Source organism: Ascaphus truei, chromosome 1, assembly GCF_040206685.1.
Source record: "Ascaphus truei isolate aAscTru1 chromosome 1, aAscTru1.hap1, whole genome shotgun sequence".
Taxonomy (NCBI): domain Eukaryota; kingdom Metazoa; phylum Chordata; class Amphibia; order Anura; family Ascaphidae; genus Ascaphus; species Ascaphus truei.
The window spans coordinates 360,052,071-360,074,154 of record NC_134483.1 but is presented as its reverse complement, the minus strand read 5'-3'; the positions used below and the strand labels follow the sequence as shown (position 1 = coordinate 360,074,154).

The window sequence follows — 22,084 nt, the reverse complement described above, 5'->3', positions numbered from 1 at the left end:
GGTGGGTGCTGATCAGAGAGATATTCGAAGGAACCAGACCCTCTATTCCAGGACACAGCTATCCCTGGAACCCGCCAGAGTTTGCACCTGACGGACACCAACGCAGACCCGGACTGATGTAAAGAGCCTCTGATAACAAGTACCTCTTCGGACTTTGCATCAGAGGCCAGTAAGAGGCGTATCCTCCCAGTCCAGGGACTGGGACGTGCGAGTCAGCCCTTACAAAGGCCAACAACTTTGAAAGACCAATTTTCTTGTAATCTATTTTAACAAGCATGTTTGTTCCTATAGCAACAATTTGCTAAGGTACAGCCCCTTCATGTCCTGTCACAAACCCTGGCACATCCCTTTGTGAGCCCTGCCCTCCCTCTTTGTAAACGTGCATGAGCATGATCTTTCCCAACACATTCAGTGAAGCAGGAGAAAACGATCAGACATGCATAGCAGATTTCAAACTTATTCCAGTGATTGGTCCATAAATTTCACCTGTATATAATGTAAAATTGTAACAACTCATTTTATAGCAAATGTGTATATGTTAATGTGTACAATTTAAATGTATATGTATGTTATTGAAATGTGGAGTGAGTGGGTAATTAAATACACACACAATACACTTCCACTGTGTGTGTGTGTGTGTGTGTGTGTGTGTGTGTGTGTGTGTGTGTGTGTGTGTGTGTGTGTGTGTGTGTGTGTGTGTGTGTGTGTGTGTGTGTGTGTGTGTGTGTGTGTGTGTGTGTATATATACACAAATAGATTTTACCAGATGGGGGTCCGGGAAAAAACTAGACAGCACACAGCCAGGGAAATCCAGAGATATTGTATTCAAGGGAAATACATGGCACTGCATCCAACGTTTCGGTCATCAAAGTGTGACCTTCCTCAGGGACGTGCAGTGTGTAAATGCTAGTGAACCACCTTATATACCCACATCTATCAAACCATAATCAAAAAATAATCTTACTCACCCGTGTACAAACAGAAAAAAACGCGAAAAACGTGTGGCAATGTCTATTCTGGACTGCAGCCCCATGCTGGAACGCACCACCATCTTGCTCATTACCATAAGCTGCCTGCTATGCAGTACGGGTGCCCACAAGGATCATTGCATCCCTCCAGGGTTCATTGCGCATGCGCGACGCGAGCGCTGGCCCCTACCTCATAATGCGCATACTACAGACAGCTACCATGCTCTGTATTGCCCAAAACACCCAACGCACGCTGCCACATCCAGGCACGCATGTGCAGGCTCGGCACAAAACAGTCTAGGCACTCCGATTCTGTTGCGCATGCTCTCTAGCGCCTTAAAGAGCCCGTGTCCACCCAAATGAATGACACTGCTGTCCAATATGTACTGCGCATGTGCGCACTGCGCTATGAAACCCTGTGGGCCAAGTCCAAGGAAAGCTAAAGACTGACACCTTAGATAGTGTCCAAAATATAATCAATAATGGACATACAGTCCTGGTGGAGCTACAGGGCCACGGGACACAGAACAGACATATGTATATAAACACCACATATCCATCTAATTGCACAAAATAATTAAAATGATCCAAAGCACACATTTAAACAGAATATGAACAAACATGAATGCTATGTGTAAAAGAACTATTCTACGGAACACTTGAACATACAAGCATAAGACTATGAGCTAACTGACCACGGGGCATAGAGGAAACGCATATATGCCTACAATAAATATATATACATGTGATAGCACAACTCGTCTCATTTGTTATACACAGTTAATATTCACAAGCTCTATACGTCCATCGTGGTGCTTTCATGTCAACCGCAAATTGTATCACAATTTGTGACACACTAAAACCGTATCTGGACCTAGTAAATGTGCTGTCAAAAGATATTAACGTGCATATTACATATGTCAAAAATAGCCACATGTGAGAAACATAGCAGTGAACATAAAGTACCACAACATAAAAAAGCTGCTTTACAACAAAATATGAAAATTACAGAAAACATCCCAAATACAGATCCTCATTGAGGCCAAACGGTGCCATAGTCCGGAGTTCGAAAATATGTCTTGCCTCATACTGTAGCAAGAGTCTATTTCTGTCCCCCCCTCGTACGGGCACTATATATATATATATAGTGACAAACGCCCCTCTTTTGTAGCGCTGACGTCTGTCTGGGATCTTCCCGACACAGTCTTCTAGGGTTAATTATACGAATAACCGGATCATACAAAGCATTACGTTGTTTAACTCAGGCTTCTGCCTGCTTTATTTTCATCCCAGTAAGGGACTGCAGCTTTACAGGTGTAGGCAAGAGGCACTCGGTCATGAACCTTCAGCGATTTACTCATATCACTGTTATAATATTTCACACACTGTCACTTTAAGAAACAAAAATAAATCATATAAAGAAATCCTATCCCATTCAGGGATCTAACTACACAGCAGAATCAGCCTCTCTAACTGCTGCTGGGCCAACTAACCTGGTTCCCTAGCTTAAAACAATGCCCTCTCATTTAGGGTCACTAGATACAGCATACAGTCTTTTAGATACAGCAAGAAACATTTGTTTGTCTTATCTGTTCGTGGTGGGAATTGGGTCAAAGTGTCCAGGCAAATCCTCTGGTACTGCGATACTTGATAGGGGCATCCTCCCCAAACTGGATGCAGGGGAGCAGCGATACCCCCAGCCTCCAGGCTCTAAGAAGAGAGACTGAAATGCAACACTCTCTGCTCTAAATACCTGTGCTAGGGATTAGGAAAGCAGGTGAGGGAGAACTAGACACATTGTAATCTGTGGTCTGGACATTCCATCCACCAGACTGAGTAAATGTGAAGCTGTGGAATGGATAATTTTGCACTATTCCTGCACTTTCTGACCTAACACGGGGCAGAAAGCTGCCTAACATCTTTGGACTATGTCACAATATATATATAGTACTGTGTGTGTGTATATATATATATATATATATATATACGTATGTATGTATGTATGTATATATATATATAGCCCTCTTTCCTGCTGATATAGAAAGACTACTAATGCTGTATATACCTGCTGGCTCAGCGAGATCTGTGCCTCTGCTAACTGGGAGCCTGGGGTAACAATATGTACTTGGCAGCGCCTCCACTTACCCAGGATCCCCAATAAGTAAGATTCCCCTAAGCAAGAATAATGATAATAAGCAACAACGTTGTAACCTTTGACTAGCAAGTGAATGCAAACCCTAATTATACACTTATCTCACATATAACACATATAATCACAGTGCATGAATTGCGGTTAATACCAATCAGACACCTGTAGCCTTGCCACACTTCAACTGGAGCAATGTCCCCATTTCCCAACACCGCGTGTACCCCACACCGTGTCCAATGTACTGGACCAGTCCCTTGGTCACTCAACCCAGTGTCCCCAAAGAACCCTCCCCCAAGGCGGGATCAGCACCTGCAGGTACCGGTGTTGATGCACTTATTTATAATACCTTCTGACCGCATCCGCAGTCGGTAAATGAGCTTCACAAAGGATCTGCCGATCCAGCGTAGTCTCCTACAGGTAGTTGCTTGTCTCCAGCAGCTTGCTCCTTAACCACTGACCGCACAGCAGCGCAGAAAGAATATGGTGTCCCTGTTGGCTAGTACAGTAAAGGGGTATGCTGTCCATATATATATGGCTGTTCCCTGCAGTACCACAAGCTGGTGGTGACTCAGGGTCTATACTGGGGCCTAAGGGTAATCTCTGGCCTATGCAGGTTGGTCACTGACCCCCTGCAACACACATCTCCTCTCCCCTTGCTTCCCTGGTGTGCACTGCTTGTATGATCTCTCCCCCACGCTTCCCTTTCCTGCCTGCCAGCAAATCCTCCACTTCTATTTGCTCCCTGGCATCACATGTCCCTGCTGAGGCTTATGGGAATTGTAGTCCCAGCTCAGAGCCTCTGTTCTATTGGCTAGCCTTCGCACGCTATTCACTGCGCATGTGCAAACTTCCTCAGTGCCTCCCGTTGCGCATGGTAGTGTGCATGTGCTAGACACAACATGGCGGCGACCTATGCTATTGGGCCGCCGTGGATCCTCAGGAACGCTCCCTGCTCAGCCCCCACCTTTCTAAGTGCCGGCGGGTCTGCCGCTCGTTCCTGACAGCGCCTGTGATCACCCCCCCCCCCCCGCAGTGGAGGTACAGAGAGGGACCAGGGGAACACCACTACATATATATATATAGTGTGTGTGTGTGTGTGTGTGTGTGTGTGTGTGTATATATACTGTGTGTGTGTGTGTGTATATACTGTGTGTGTATATACTGTGTGTGTGTGTATATATATATATATATATATATATATATATATATATATATATATATATAAAAAATAAAAAGCAGTTGGCACACTGAAAACAGGTTATCCACTGATGCTTATCCCATATATGCACATACACAATAAGATTTTACCAGATAGAGATCCAGGAAAAACGAGACAGCACACAGTCAGGGAAATCCAAAGCTGATGTATTCAGGATAAATACATAGGCACTGCATCCAACGTTTCGGTCATCAGAATGTGCACGTCCCTGAGGAAGGTCACATCCTGATGACCGAAACATTGGATGCAGTGCCTATGTATTTATCCTGAATACATCAGCTTTGGATTTCCCTGACTGTGTGCTGTCTCGTTTTTCCTGGATCTCTATCTGGTAAAATCTTTCTGTGTGTATATATATATATATATATATACATATATATATATATATATTCAGTGGTCGACAAATCACCAAAAAATCTACTCGCCGAACAAAAAAATCTACTCGTCACCTAGTACCACACGTGTGCTGCTTGGGCCAATAGGAGCTCGCCACGATGTTAAATCCACTCGCCCGGGGCGTGCAAATGTATAGGTTTGTCGAACACTATATACTATATATATATAAATATAAATATATGTATTTATATATATTTATATATATATATATATATATATATATATATATATATATATATATATATACACAGTGTTCGACAAACCTATACATTTGCTCGCCCCGGGCGAGTGGATTTAACCCCCGGGCGAGTAAATATTGGCCCAAGCAGCACACGTTTGGTACTAGGTGGTGAGTAGATTTTTTGTGTGGCGAGTAGATTTTTTGGTGATTTGTCAACCACTGTATATATATATATATAGTGTGTGTGTATGTATATATATATATATGTGTGTGTATATAGTGTGTGGGTGTGGGTGTGTGTGTGTGTGTAGCAGTCACATGAAGCAACTAGTTTGCTCCCCCCCCCTCTGCACCATGTGATGGGATCAGGAGTGTGCACATCAGTGAATATCATGAATATTCATAAGCATTTCACTCACACTGAAAAAGGGGGCATTTATAAGACACCAACTTGTAATGACATCACCAATCTTCACTGATCAATCAAAGGAGAAGGGATTGACCTGCAGTTTTAATCTTCAGTAGGTAAGTTGGTATTTCACACATTTAACTATTGAAGTAAAAAAAACAACACTTAAATTTTATTTTTTGTAAACGCAGCTTGAACTGCAGCTTTAAGGGGTTAGTGGCCAGTAGTTAGTTGCTTTATTGTAATGTTGCTAACAACGGAGGACAAGGAGGATGCAAAGGAAGACAAGGATGGCCTTCATCCTGGCCGGGCTAAGTAGAGCTTTAATTTACTTTATGCTAGCTGGGTACTGTTTTATTTTTTTATTTTTTTCCAAATATTATTATTAGGCATTGATACAACAGATGATTGTCAGATACATTTCACAGTCTAATACATTAACTTTTTAACTTTTTTTGGGGGGGGGAAAGAAAGACAACCTTGGTTGTCATTGAAAAGGGAGTCCTCGTAGAAAGAAGACAGAAAGGCAGGGGGGAGGGGGTGTGGGGGGGCTGGGGGTGAGGGTGTTCCTGCCCTGGGAGCCACATTCCAGATCCTGTCAGTGTTAGAGCGTAGGCGCAAGAGCTTAGGTGACCGAGCTTGATCTCTAAGGAGGTGTCTGTGTGTTCCCTTCATCTCGTAAGGAGTATCCAGGGCTCTCATATCTTATAGAATGCAAAGAGCCTTTGTCTGAGCATTGCCGTCAACTTCTCCATAAGCATCACTTCACTGATCCTTTTTTTATAGACCTTTTGGAGGGGGTGGTTTGTTTCTTCCAGGATGCCGCTATCTCACATCTAGCTGCAGTGAGAATAAAGGAGATTAATTTCCTAGTTGGACGACCAATTCCGAGTATTGGCCTTGCAAGTAAGAAGGTCAGCGGTTCTATAGGTAGTTCCAGGTCGGTGACCTCTTTTACCAAATTGTGGACCTTAGTCCAATATTTTATAATTTCCGGACAAGTCCACCAGATGTGGGCCATGTCCCCTCTAAGTCCGCAGCCTCTCCAGCATAGGTCCGACGCCAGGGGGTAGATCTGATTTAATCGCACAGGAGTAAGGTACCAGTGATAGAGAATTTTATAAATATTTTCCTTGGTTGTGGTGCATATGGATGTTCCCGAGGCTGCCAACCAAATTTCATCCCAAATCTCTCTCTCTATTGCAATATTCAAGTCAGCTGCCCATTTGAGCATATAGTCGTGGTTTTGGGGGGTCGCCGAATGTTCTAAATCGGCGTATATTTCAGAGATTAGTCCCTTTTGGTAGGTGTTTGTACTGTTTTATTTTTAATGGGTAAAGACGCTCTTTTCCGGATCTGGCACTGGTATTAAACAGCAAGTACTAGAAACCAAAAACAAGGGAACATACCATTGGTTGCATTGCCGTCACTGTGCCAGCATCATGACGTCAAATCTACCTTAATTGTTTAAAACTCCCGCTTCACGTGACCGGGTTGATTTAAATGCACAGGAGATACCGGCACCTCATTCTGGGGCCTGTAACTCTGGAAACAGGGGGTCCCTGAGGCTGAAATGAATGTGGTTGAGCTCTGAAGACCCCCTGCTTCAATACTTTGTTATTAAAATCAAATAAAAACAGTGTGATCGCCTGTAAGAGCTGTGCAGGGAGATACAGCTGTCTCTGTGCAGCTCTCTCCATTCAGTACTTGGTATCGGCATTGTTCTACCTTACGGTTTCTGACTTGCGATAATTCTTTCTCAATACTTTGATAACACAAGTGTCAAACCATGAGGTAGGGTCAAGCCAAACCATTAGATTTGGCAGTGATTTTATTGAAGCTACTAGAATAGGCCTCCATGGGTGATTGAACGTCTCTCCCCGCATGATGCTGGTACAGTGACAGCAATGCAACATGGGTATGTTCCCTTTTTCTTGGTTTCTAGTACTTGCTGTTTAATACCAGTGCCTTTATTCACCTTCGAATAATGCAAAAAGCACAAAAGTAGTGCACTGCCCAGGGACACAGGTGTATCAAAAAATGAAAAATTGTTTATTATCTATCAAACATAGCAAACAAAGAGGTAGGTACCCTCCAACGCGTTTCACACAGAGGTGCTTTACCTACCTCTTTGTTTGCTATCTTTGATAGATAATAAACAATTTTTCATTTTTTGATACACCTGTGTCCCTGGGCAGCGCGCTGCTTTTGTGCTTTTTGCACTATTCGGATTACTTGGACTACAACCAGCGGCTGGACACGGCCCAAAGAACGCAGTGGACTCTAGGAGTGGGTAAGATTTTCAAGATTTACTCTACTTCAATGGATCAACTATACTATTACTACTATTTGGGGTGAGTGTGGAACTCATATATTGGTTTCCAATGAGGTACAGCGAAGTGGTTCATTATCATTTATCTGTTGCCTTCAGGATATCTACATATTCAGAATTTCTTATTCCACTCACCCAGTAGTTTTACCCACTCCCTCATTGAGATCCTACTGTTGTATATATCATTGATGAACTTTCATATTAATTCCAGTACTGTTGGAGCACCCTTTACCTCTCTATATTATACCTTTATTAACCTTAACCAATTTAATGCTTTTATGATAATGTTGACAACGAATTGCTAACTGTGTATTGATCGGTCTCTGTCCTACATTCAGTGGGTATGGGTTTCTTATGCCTGTAATTTTGATAAATGTGGGAGAATACTTTCTATGTACACTTTATGTTAAGATGCCCCCATTATCCTTGTGTTTTGCAGAAATGCTGATATATATAAATAGACAATATACTTTTTATGTTTATATGTAATGTCTACAAATATGAACTTATCGATGCACATATACCCCTATAACTATAGCTATACATATATGAATATACATTAGCTCTGTATAAGTAGAACTCCTTAAGCATTGTATTTAACTCTAGACTCTATGATGATGTACAGGTGATGTCACATTTGAAAAAAAAACACTTATGCTAATTGAAGTAGAGAGAGGTGATTGGAATTTGTAGAAAGGCATGGAAATTAAGGGGCTCACACACACTCTTTTTTACTATAGCGCCATTAAATATCCGGCTGTGAGTTCGGATACTATTTTTCTGTGTAATTTTTATTGACGGCCCATGTCTGAGTGTAATAACAAGCTAACTGCAAACTCGTTTGTAAATCTGCCAAGAAAATAATAAATAAGACACACTCTGCTTTACGCTTTGCTACTCATGAGTTATGGAGCCCATTTTATCATGAGGATAAAACTATGTCTTGCTGTTTAACATTATGTTCATTGTATATACCACATTCAAGTATGTAGCAGCATTCCCCATTTCTATATTATTAACAAGAGCCATATTAGTACATGAGAGATCATTTACTGTATATCCTGACTTTCAGGTGCCCGGTATAAAATAAGTACTATCTACTATTTTCCAATGAAACACTGGTATGCTCGGCCTTTGTCCATGTCTAGTGACAGATGAGAAACACCATAACAAAAACAATGAATGAGCTCAATTATTTTTCGAACAAAGTAACATTTTCACAGCTGTGTAGCTAAGAAATTTGTTACTACCATGAACAACATGCACCCTATCATAGCTACTGAGGAAAGAATGTTTCAGCAATCTGGTACAGTTATACAACATACAGTATACTGTATGTGGAGACTGTGTCCATCTTTATGCAGTACCAGTCATAAGTCATAAGTCACCTCTATGCTGAAGACGCACACATTTACTTTTCAACCCCTGACCTTAAACCTGCTGTACAGACCAAAGTTTCTGAATTTCTCTCTGCGATATTTTCATGAGAGACAAGGACTTTTAACACATATTTATATTTGTACTGGGATCATTCACTAGGCAAAACAAGGTAGTAAGAACAAAATGCAGTTTATTTGGGTAAACCCATGTACAACACAATGAATTACACAAAATGCAGCCAAAATCACACTTACTGGGGGCCTAGGGGTGAAATCTAGGCTCAAATTTGTCCAGGGAGCCTGCTTCGGTAGGCTTACCCTGACCAGGATATACACCCAAGCTTCCTGGTCCTCTTTTCGGCTTCAGTTCCAAGCCGCAACCGCTACATTCGATTTTCAAAACTTGGATTATGCATCTAACTTAGTCTCTGCAGGACAAACTTTCCTAGCTTCAAATGAAGCCGGTTGCTCTGCTATTCGTGACAAAGCAACCTTGAAAAGCCCGTCCTAGCTTCATCGACACAAGTCACTAGATGGTCTGGTTCTCTGAGTTGGCTTCCTCCTTACATATCCTCCGCTGTTCTGTGATCAGCATGGAGGAAGGAGGAGTGACCAATCAGAACATGGGAATTCCCTCTCACTAGCCAGTAGGAATAGGGTCTCGTCCTTTGGCTGACATCAGAGATGGGGGCGTGCCAAACCGGCTCGGGATGTCCTGTGGGCGGGACATACAGTGGCAGCCGCCCTTAGTCTACAGCGGCCGCCTCCGCGGTTATTTTTAAAATGCGTTCAGACGCGGGCTTGTTTTTTTTTTCCAGCAACGCAGGCGCTTCCTTTGTTCAGCGCCATTAGCGCTGATCAGGAGAAACGGCCGCGCGTGGCCGCATGATGCGGCTGGCGCGTGGCCAATTTCGGCGCGAAAATTAAAAAGACAGGGAAAATTGCAGTTAAGCTTTAGATTAAGTTTAGCCGCAACAGTATGAATTGACCAATGGGAAACGTGCTAACATTCTATCGCTTCCCCCAGTCAACCAATTGCCACCTAATGGGCAGACTCCACTGAGTCTGGTAGACCATAGTGTCCTCCCCACAGGGGGTTTCTGTTCTCCTGACCCAGTACTCCACCCTGCCCCGGCCACTTAACACCCTGGCACCTCACAACATCCCATCTCCTCTTTGAAATCCGATGTCTATCCAGACTTCCCGGCACCTATATGGATGCCCGGGCTGACTGAATAGACATTTATAGTAAATGCACCACTATAATAAAACATACTTTAATACATATAATAACTTGGGGAGACCCATAGCTGTAAGGGAAATAGGACTGGGATATCTGGGCTCGGATACCAGAAGTCTGGGGGACACTGGGCAGCCCCGGTGTAATTCAACCCACGTACCGGCAAATCATGCTTGCATGCCGGGGAGAATTAGAGGACTACTGGTAACTTTGGCCCCCAAACTCCTGCAAACCAAACTATTGCATTTCTACCCAAATTTCCCACCTACAGTAAAACTTACACACAGAAAGTTTCATGAGTGTAGGTTAAAAGGAACATGAAAAGTGGAAAAGCAGGCGCCACTTTAACTTTTACATTTGATAATACATGGCCCCTGGCTTATGGTGCTATGTAGCTGCCAGGGACCCACGGTTCTCAGGGATAACCAGACTGACTTAACCTTTTTTCTATAGCCTGGTTACCTCCTTACCCTCACAGATATCATCCTGGATGGCCCCGCCGAATTAAACTTAATATTTCAAAAACAGAGCCCCTCATATTTCATCCAAAACCAGGCCCCACTACCTCCTTCCACATTACTGTTGGAAGTTCTCTCATACACCCCTAGGGTTCACGCTCGAAAAAATCTGTTGCTTGTTCGTCCACAATATTACAAAAATACACCCTTTCCTCTGTTGCTCGACTGCGAAAACTCTGACACAGGCCCTCATTCTCTCCCGTCTCAATTACTGTAACCTCCTGCTGTCTGGCCTTCCTGCGTCTCACCTGTCTCCCTTACAATCTAAGAGGAGGTGATACAAAAAAGTATCCCCTTTGGTTGTGGCACAGAACACCTAAATTAAAACTCGATTTTATTATCGTAATTAAAATAAAGTGTAAGGGATTATGGACAAACAAAACAAACACGTGAACATATAATGATTCAGTGTAATTTACAAGGGTAACTGTTAATTAATGGAACACTTGGAAGATAATATGATAAAAATCTACCCACAAAAATATTGTTGTGTGTATTTGTATTACAGTTGTCCTACAAAGGAAAATGAATTCCCTAAATTGCTAGAGACCCTAATATTAGTGGGTTCTCATAAACATTACACCTCTCACAGAAATACTAAATAACACAGCTGAATGCCAGGAGTTGGCCAAATTGAAGTTGCTCTGCAAAATGTTTTGGTAAGTAACCAACTGATAGAGTGTTGTTTCAAAGGGTCTATGAAGCACAGCCTAAACTCTTTAGGTGGTGGGTATAGTCACTCCTCCACCATTAAGCATGCGATGATTCAATACTTAGTTAGATAATGCTGGGAACTGCACATCAGATAGAAGTTGGCTCTGAGGTACTTTAACCAGTATCCAGCTATATAAAGCTGTTTGCAGGGTTCAAAAAGGATCCTTAATTATACTGTGAATAGTATCTGTTAAATATCTAAGGGTGTAGTTTAGCAAGTGTCTGAGCGGTCTTGCTGTCCACGGCTACAGTCTCCAAAACGCTCAGACTCATAGGACTCCCTTGCCACTCCGAATCAGCCGACGTCGCTGGCTCGCTGACGTCACACGTACCAGACGTACGTTCCACCAATAGGCTTCATCAGCGCTAGGACTAAAACAAATGAAATATTATAAGTGAGTAAATGTACTGACCCAGGTGAAATGAGTTAGCAGGATGCAGCCCTAATGAGGATATGCCTATCCTGATTAAATGGAAGAAAGAAAAAAGGTGCAATCCTGTATAGCAATAAAAAACAGGACATTTTATTAATTAAGCAAGGAATGATGCCAATAGACACAATAAACACAATATATGACAATAAAAAACAAGAGTACTCTTGAAAATAAAAAAGAAAGGAAATCTGACCAAAAAATGTCCAATAGCGCAAATGTAGGAGGCAGTGAGATGTGGGAGGAATTGTCACTCGATAGGTAGCAAATGACTGGAGCAAAAAATAGGGAGAGGTAATTGACCTGTCAGATGATAGATTGCGGATGCAATGGTGGAAAAATCAGGCTGATATTGACCTCTATAGATGGAGATGGGGGGCAAGCAAATAGCATAGGCAAGGGATTAAGGAATGGTCTCACCAAAGGATGTAACCGCGATGACCATAGGGGTCTCCGCGGCCCTCCGTCAGCACACCAACGAAATCATGCTGGAGATGAACATGTGATGCTGATCCGGGTAACACTGGAGACGCTGTTCCACTTCCACTTCCTAGATTACCCCCTCACACAAGACAGCTGTATTCGTTCAAATTGAATATTCACTCGTGTCTCTGCTTGATGTCAGACTCAGACTCAGCCAGAGTATATATATAATGTTTTATAAGCTATATGTTTTATGCAGTATGGTCAGATGCTAATAGTAGTTTGGGATGAATACCAGAAGGTGTGTGTATATATATATATACATATATATATATATATATATATATATATATATATATATATATATATATATATATATATATATATATATATATATATATATATATATATATATATATATATATATATATATATATATATATATATATATATATATATATATCCACATTCTCCCCTACTTCTTTCAGTCTAAACAGGAATTGGGCAAAATTTGGTCATCTCCATTGAATAGAATTGACTAATTTCAGATACCGTTTTGACAGTTTCACATCTGGAGTGTAGAAAAAGATGATTAGGCATAGAGTATTCTACAAATAAAAACATACAGGTATATCAAATATGAAATAATAAATATTACCTTACTTGTGTTACAATATTAGGATCCTTGATCACAAAATTTTAAATTATATACATGTTTTGGCAATTGTGTTTAATAGGAAAAATTTCTCATTACACATGATGTTTCAGTACATTTTCTGGAAGTTCATGCTAACAGCGTACATTGTGCATATAATTTATAGATAAGATCAAATTAATCCCCCATAGAGTTTACAATCTAATGCTGATCTTGGTCATTTTTGATAAGCACAAATGGGGTAAGTTGCTGTTTCGCTTAGTTAATAAAGCTCTTTCTGACTTGCCCAGAGTCCAACAGAATTTGGGATTCAGTTGATTTGTCCAGTCCAAAAACAATGTTGTTACTCAATCATAACGGAGAAATTCCTAATTAGTTTAGTTTTTCAAGACATAATTTTTCATATAAATGTTTCCTTCTGTTTTGTGTCTTAAAACCATACGAGCCTGAATATGTCAGTTAATGCATAACAGGCCATTCCATGAAAGTATTAAACATCTGTAAATTCAGTTTGTTTACTATATGCAATTACAATAATTCAAATATTATTTTTTTCCAGGTGAAACATGGAAATTATGCTTTTGTGTGGGATGCTGCAGTATTGGAATATGTGGCAATAAACGACCCAGACTGTTCCTTTTACACAATAGGAAATACGATTGCAGACCGGGGATATGGAATAGCACTTCAGCATGGCAGCCCCTATAGAGATATCTTTTCACAAAGGTGAGTTTTCTTTGGTGTACTATGAATGGGAAAACACAGGGCGATTACTAGATATTATTTTGATAATTTTGATTTAAATGTGATATTTTCTAGTTTGTTATTTGCTTAGCTACATTTTTCAAATATCTTTTTTTATGGAACACAGATATGTAGAGGCTAAACCAGTACTAGTAACTTACTAAAATTATGTTATTATGACGCAAAAAGTATTACAATGCCAAAATACTGTATCTCCTCTGTACATGCTTTTGACTTTCTATGGTAACTTCACAGCTTTTTTTGTAAGATCAAGTGATTAATATACGACTGCTTAGCTTTATTGTGTTGTCAAAATACAGTCCAATTATTAAGTTTGATAATGCTATGTGGGAACCTGCACCATTCCTTGACATTCTGGGGTGTTCCTGAATGTAAAATGTACCCAACTGTGTCATAGCTGAAAAAGATTAGTATTCACACAGAAAATATCTTTGCTTTCTAAATAAAAATTGGCTAACCACTTATATTGCCTTATAAGACAACAGACATCTAAACACATGGATAACACCATTAACATATCAATGATACTGGTAACTGCCATTAAAAACATGAGTTTGTTACAAAATCACTATGACACATAGTAAGCACAAGACCAAATCAATCACATATGGTCAAGATCAACCAAATATGTTCTGACTGTACTGCTCTACTGATGCCTTCAAATCCACAAATCTGTAACTTCTACTTCATCTTCCCTTTATGATACAGTATGATGCTTATCTGATAAACATAATACATTATTCAAAATAAGGACATTACTATTCCAACACAGAGTACATAAGTAGAAAAAATATGGGTTTTATTGAATGCATTATAGTAAATGTATTCTGTGTCCTTTTCATTTTATGGTAAACCCATACAGAGAGTTTTGTTTTTGTATTAAAAATTCCTGGATTATATAGAATTTCTAGGCTGGCTATTGTACCTGCTTTAAAGTAACTCTGTATGATACAGTATGACATATTTTTCCTTTGGGGTAATCTGCAAGTGTTAATCATGTTGATACTACAATACCAGAAGATTACATTAGCTGGAAGACTTGTTTTGAACATTGCTATTCATACTAGCGATATGATATAAAAGTGTACAAATCCACTTTCTGCAACGTTATAAGAACCATTTGCAGTTTTTATTCTCTCATAAAAATGTGTATAAATCTTGTCTAAATGTTCTTGAGCTTTGTAGTCTTTGATTCCTTCCCCTTCCTTAAAACTCAAAACCTACCAAAAACCACAGACACCTTAAATGGGTTCAAATGGCCACAGGCTTTTATTAAACTACAGCAACCATTACACATACAATAGCCCTGGACCTGGTCATCACTCCTTACCCAATGCACACTCGGGTATAACACCAGGGTCCCTTTTAAGAGGACATGCTCAGGCCCAATGCACTTGGCCCGGGCCTAAGACGGCCTCCCTGAACCACCATTAATATTCAATAAACTCACCACTTGGGCAAAACTTACCAGTCTGCACCACTCTAGCTTTGACTAATTAATATAAACCAGAATATCGAATAGAGGATAGAACACCAGATATATATGTATGTATATATACACTGCCGACACAGTTTATCCAAGTGCGGCTCATTCCGCAAGCCGGGAAATGTCCCGGCTTGCGAGCCGCACTCCCTCAGCGTGGCGCGCATCACCGATGCGCGGTCACGCATCATCGGGTGCCAGCGCCCCCTGCACGCGCGTCCAGGGCTCCCCGAGGGAGCCCTGGTGTCCCGCGATCGCGGGACGGCGGCAGGGGGTTCCGGGGGACCCGGCGGACCCGGCAGCGGTAGGGAGAGCGCCCCGATCGGAGGGCGCTCTTCCGCTGCTTCGGCGCGCGCCCGTCACCCTGCGGCGCGCGCCAGGATACTGCTGTGGCCAAGAACAGGCAAATGCTCGAATAAACTTGGCCGCAGCAGTATATATATATATATATATATGTATATATGTATATATGTATATATATATATATATATATATATATATATATATATATATATATATATATACAGTGGTCGACAAATCACCCAAAAATCTACTCGCCGAACAAAAAATCTACTCGTCACCCAGCCCCGCCCCTAATCCCGCTCCCAGCCCCGCTTTAAAAAAAAAATGAATAAATTCCTAGTAAGAACAACATTCGTTTTTGACATTAGTTTATTTATTGTATTACATTATACTACAATTAGTCCTTGATACGTGGGTGTGTGTGTGTAAATGTTAGATTTAGAAAAAAAAGCCAGATGTGAATGACTAGTTTCCTGAATCCCATAACTAGTTCCTGGACAACCCTGCGTCACAATATCTAAAGCAGCAATCCCGCCTGGGATCTTACCTGATCCGCAGTCCCTCAATGTCCAGGTATCCTCATTCCCGCAATGTTATACATTGGAGGGGAGGTGTTCCTTACCTGTCTTCTGGTTTAGGGGGGATTCCAGTCTTCCGTGTGAAGCTCGAGAGTTAGATCTGGAAGAAAGCAGTATAGGTTATTTCGGTATAGGTATAGGGCAGTAAAGATATATAGGGTAAATAAGAGATCCAGAGTGTGAGAGATAGAGAGTGTGGATGAGAGAGAGAGAGACTGACAGAGAGAGAGAGAGCCATAGACAGACAGAGATAGACAGACAGAGACAGACAGACAGAGACAGACAGAGAGAAACAGACAGAGACAGACAGACAGAGACAGACAGAGAGAGACAGACAGAGAGAAACAGACAGAGACAGACAGACAGAGACAGACAGACAGAGACAGACAGACAGACAGAGACAGACAGAGACAGACAGACAGAGACAGACAGACAGAGACAGACAGACAGAGACAGACAGACAGAGACAGACAGACAGAGACAGACAGACAGAGACAGACAGACAGAGACAGACAGAGACAGACAGAGACAGACAGAGACAGACAGAGACAGACAGAGACAGACAGACAGACAGAGACAGACAGAGACAGACAGACAGAGAGACAGACAGAGAGACAGACACACACACAGAGCGAGAGAGAGAGAGAGAGAGAGACAGACAGAGAGACAGACACACACACACAGAGCAAGAGAGACACACAGAGAGAGAGACAGACACACACACAGAGCGAGAGAGACACACAGAGAGAGAGACAGACAGACAGAGACAGACAGACAGAGACAGACAGACAGACAGACAGACAGGGTGACAGGGATAGGGTGAGGGCGGCAGGGATAGGGTGAGGGCGACAGGGAGAGGGTGAGGGTGACAGGGAGAGGGTGAGGGCGACAGGGAGAGGGTGAGAGCGACAGGGAAAGGCTGAGGGCGACAGGGAAAGGGTGAGGTTGACACAGGGAGAGGGTGACACATTGAGAGGGTGACACATGGAGAGGATGACACAGGGAGAGGGTGACACAGGTAGAGGATGACACAGGGAGAGGGTGGCACAGGGAGAGGGTGGCACAGGGACTGGGTGACACAGGGAGAGGGTGACACAGGGAGGGGGTGACACAGGGAGAGGGTGACACAGGGAGAGGGTGACACAGGGAGAGGGTGAGGTTGACACAGGGAGAGGGTGAGGTTGACACAGGGAGAGGGTGAGGTTGACACAGGGAGAGGGTGAGGTTGACACAGGGAGAGGGTGAGGGCGACAGGGAGAGGGTGAGGGCAACAGGGAGAGGGTGAAGGTGACGGAAAGGGTGAGGGCGACACAGGGAGAGTGTGACACAGGGAGAGGGTGAAACAGGGAGAGGGTGAAACAGGGAGAGGGTGACACAGGGAGAGGGTGACACAGGGAGAGGGTGACACAGGGAGAGGGTGACACAGGGAGAGGGTGACACAGGGAGAGGGTGACACAGGGAGAGGGTGACACAGGGAGAGGGTGACACAAGGAGAGGGTGACACAGACAGAGGGTGACACAGGCAGAGGGTGACACAGGCAGAGGGTGACACAGGCAGAGGGTGACACAGGCAGAGGGTGACACAGGCAGAGGGTGACACAGGCAGAGGGTGACACATGGAGAGGGTGACACAGGGAGAGGGCAACAGGGAAAGGGTGAGGGTGACACAGGGAGAGGGTGATGGTGACACAGGGAGAGGGTGATGGTGACACAGGGAGAGGGTGATGGTGACACAGGGAGAGAGTGATGGTGACACAGGGAGAGGGTGATGGTGACACAGGGAGAGGGTGACACGGGGAGAGGGTGACACAGGGAGAGGGTGACACAGGGAGAGGGTGACACAGGGAGAAGGTGACAAAGGTAGAGGGTGACACAGGGAGAGGGTGACAGGGAAAGGGTGAGGGTGACACAGGGAGAGGGTGACACAGGGAGAGGGTGACACAGGGAGAGGGAGAGGATGACACAGGGAGAGGGTGACACAGGAAGAGGGTGACACAGGGAGAAGCTGACACAGGGAGAGGTGACACAGGGAGAGGGTGAGGGTGACACAGGGAGAGGGTGAAACAGGGAGATGGTGACACAGGGAGACGGTGACACAGGGAGAGGGTGACACAGGGAGAGGGTGGCACAGGGAGAGGGTGGCACAGGGAGAGGGTTGCACAGGGTGACACAGGGAGAGGGTGACACAGGGAGAGGGTGACACAAGGAGAGGGTGACACGAGGAGAGGGTGACACGGGGAGAGGGTGACACAGGGAGAGGGTGACACAGTGAGAGGGTGAGGGCGACAGGGAGAGGGTGAGGGTGACAGGGAAAGGGTGAAGGTGACACAGGGAGAGGGTGAGGGTGACACAGGGAGAGGGTGACACAGGGAGAGGGTGACAGGGAGAGGGAGAGAGGGTGACACACTCACAGACACACACACACACTCACACACACACACACACACTCACAGACACACACACAGTCACCCACACACAGTCACTGTCTCACGCTGTAACACACACACACACTCACCCACTGTCACTAACACACACACACACACTTACCCGCAAGGCAGGGGGTCGCAAATGGCAGTAGTGGGGCCTCGCATGGCAGTGGGCCCTCCACACGGCAGGAGGGCCTCTGCAAGAGGCGGACAATGCCGCAGCACCCCCCCCCCCAGAGGCGAACGCCGCCGCACCACTCCCCCACCCCCCAAAGTAGCCACCACTGCAGCACCCCCCACCTCCCGAAGCGGAAGTGGATGCCGCCGCAGCACACACCCCCCCCAAGCGGACGCTGCACCCCCTTCAGAGGCGGACACCCCCTTCAGAGGCAGCAAGCTTTGACCCCCCTCAGCCTTCCTCCCGCCATGGGCAGCAAGCGGGGACCCCCTTCAGCCTACCTCCCGCCCCGGGCAGCAAGTGGGGACGCCCCCAGCCTACCTCCTGCCCCGGGCAGCAAGCGGGGATCGGGGGCAGGAGGGGAGGAGATCGGGGGGGCAGGAGGGGGAAAAGATCAGGGGCAGGAGGGGGAGGAGATCAACGGCAGGAGGGGGAGGAGATCAGGGGCAGGAGGGGGAGGAGATAAGGGGAAGGGGCTAACCCAGAGCTGCCTACCGGCCCTCTTCCCCGCGTCAACCCAATCAGGGAGGGGGATTATTTATTTATTAAAAAATAAATAAAAATTGGCGCGAGCAGGGGAACTCATAGAGCAGCACGGCTCGCCAGCGGCCTAAATCCACTCGTCACGGGTGTGTGGTTATGCCTATTTGTCGAACACTGTATATATATATATATATATATATATATATATATATATATATATATATATATATATATATATATATATATATAAAAACAACATTACCATTCTCTCGTCCGGTAAAGAAAGACTGCACTCGGTTCAGTAATCATGAAAAACTGTATTGGGCATCTGAATAAAAAAGATAAGTCACCCAATCCGACGTTTCGGTCCTGGAATAGGACCTTTCTCAAGGTTCCAGGACCGAAACGTCGGATTGGGTGACTTATCTTTTTTATTCAGATGCCCAATACAGTTTTTCATGATTACTGAACCGAGTGCAGTCTTTCTTTACCGGACGAGAGAATGGTAATGTTGTTTTTCTATTATTTGAGACTAGCACCTGTCTATATGAACCAGTACATTGAGTGCAAGCTGTGATGTTTGTTTTTATATATATATATATATATATATATATATATATATATATATATATATATATATACACACACACATACATACACATACACACATAATTACAACAGACAGAAAGGACCCAACCATGGGCGTCCGCAGAAATGTTTTCAGGGGGGGGCATAATTTCTCTCTCAGACTCTCTCCCCATCAGACTCTCTCAGACTTTCTCCCCCTCAGACTCTCTCCCCCTCAGACTCTCTCAGACTTCCCCCCCTCAGACTCTCTCCCCCTCAGACTCTCTCAGACTTCCCCCCCCTCAGACACTCTCTCCCCCTCAGACTCTCTCAGACTCTCTCCCCCACAGACTCTCTCAGACTCCCCCCCTCAGACTCCCTCCCCTTCAGAATCCCTCTCTCACTCTCAGACTCTCTCTCTCACTCTCAGACACACACACACACACACACACACACACACACACACACACACACACACACACACACACACACACACACACACACACACACACACACACACCTTGTCTGGTGCCACTCTAATGCAGATAGTCCCAAGGTGTAGCCCCATCTCTTTCTTACCCCCTCTCTTCTTCATTCACTCTCCCCCCTCACCTCCTCTATTACACCCCCTCTCTTCTTCATTCACTCTCCCCCCTCACCTCCTCTATTACACCCCCTGTCTCCTCACTCTCCCTCTCCATCAATTATCCCCCTCTGATTCAAACCCACTCCCGGAATCCGCCCTCCTCACATTCATTCCCTCCCCCCCTGATCTCACACACACACACACACACACACACTCAGACACAAACTCAGACACTCGCAACAAGGGGGAATCGGAGCAGGGGGGGGAAATGGAACGGGGGGGCCGGAGCAGGGGGGGAATCAGAACGGGGGGGACCGGAGCAGGGAGGGAATCGGAACGGGGGGGGACCTGAGCAGGGGGGAATCGGAATGGGAAGGGGGGACCGGAGCAGGGGGGGAATCGGAACGGGAAGGGGGGACCGGAGCAGGGGGGGGGGATTAGAACGGGGGGGGACCAGAGCAGGGGGAAGATTTTGGAACGTGGGGGATCGGAGCACGGGGGGGGGAATCAGAGCAGGAGGACAAGGGGGAAGCGAGAGTGGCATGGAGCAGTAGTCACCTGACTTGCTCCATGCAGGAAAGGGCAGGCCTCGCTATGCAAGCTCAGATAGAGCTTGCGAGGGCAAAAAAAAAAAAACTCCTGGCAGCATGCCAACACGCGCCAGCCAATCAGGAGACAAGGGAGGTTTTTTTTTTTTTTTTTTTGCAGAGACGCGCGCGCTTCCTTGCACATCGTGAGCGCGTTAAATCCTGTCATGCCAGTGCCCTCTCACCCCGGCTGTTGGCGGCCCTGGATCCAGGGGGGGGGCAAGCGCCCCCCCTTGCCCCCTCCTGCGGACGCCCATGGACCCAACAATGACATACATCAGAAAGGATCCAATGTGACATCCAACTTGTGAAGTCATTAAGTACATTTATATATTTTGTCTATATTCTTTCTTCATAAATACAGTATGAGTAATTTAGTTCAAAACTTTGGCCAAATTATTTTAAGCCTACAGCTACATCATAATATGGCCCCTTCAGTGAATCCTACACTAGCAATAGTTTGCTCTCTTATGTATCTCCTCTACTATATAGAGAGAAGAGAGGAAACAATTTGACTCTATTTTCTAATTAGAATTCTTTCATACTCCTTTCTTGTCTTGTAAAAAAAGGGAAGAGCACATGGGTATGCCCTAATCCCTGGCTCCCAATTGTGTGACCTGCCTTCCTCATAGGGAAGGAACAACAACCCTAACTTTTGGGTGGTCCTGCCCTTAAGTACAGCCAGAAGGTGGGCACCCAGTTGTCCCCGCAACAGGATGTATCACTCCCCGCTGTCACTCAAGTGCAGTACCAAAAGGTGAGAGGGAAAACCACATACCAACTACCGGCAAGCCTGTTATTACCAGGGTTTACTGCCAGCCCATTGGGTAGAATAGTAGACAGAGAGTACCCCGATATAAATATATATATACAAATACATATAATTGTAACATTAACGATGGATCCAACAATCCATAATTAACCTCTGTTCCCCTCATACTGTGTCCAAAAGGGGAGGGTTAGCAGGATACTTTTGCAAGGTGTCCAAAATGAGGCCGAGGGTAAGCAGGAATCTGACACCCCTTCTTTTAGCCTCTCCCTAAATACCTCCTCTTCCTCCTCTGTCCCTCACCTTAACCCTCATCCTTCCAGGGGCACTTAGACCATCAATGAT

At 44.5% G+C, this 22,084-nt stretch overlaps 1 protein-coding gene across 1 annotated transcript in view; it reads left to right on the top strand.

The window, feature by feature from the left end:
* The window catches only part of GRID2 (glutamate ionotropic receptor delta type subunit 2), a 1,372,533-nt gene that overhangs the window by 1,213,071 nt on the left and 137,378 nt on the right, over window positions 1-22,084 (top strand). The window contains exon 14 of the mRNA XM_075609971.1: window positions 13,574-13,740. Coding sequence (XP_075466086.1) covers window positions 13,574-13,740 — 167 coding nt within the window. The remainder of the gene's footprint in view (window positions 1-13,573; window positions 13,741-22,084) is intronic.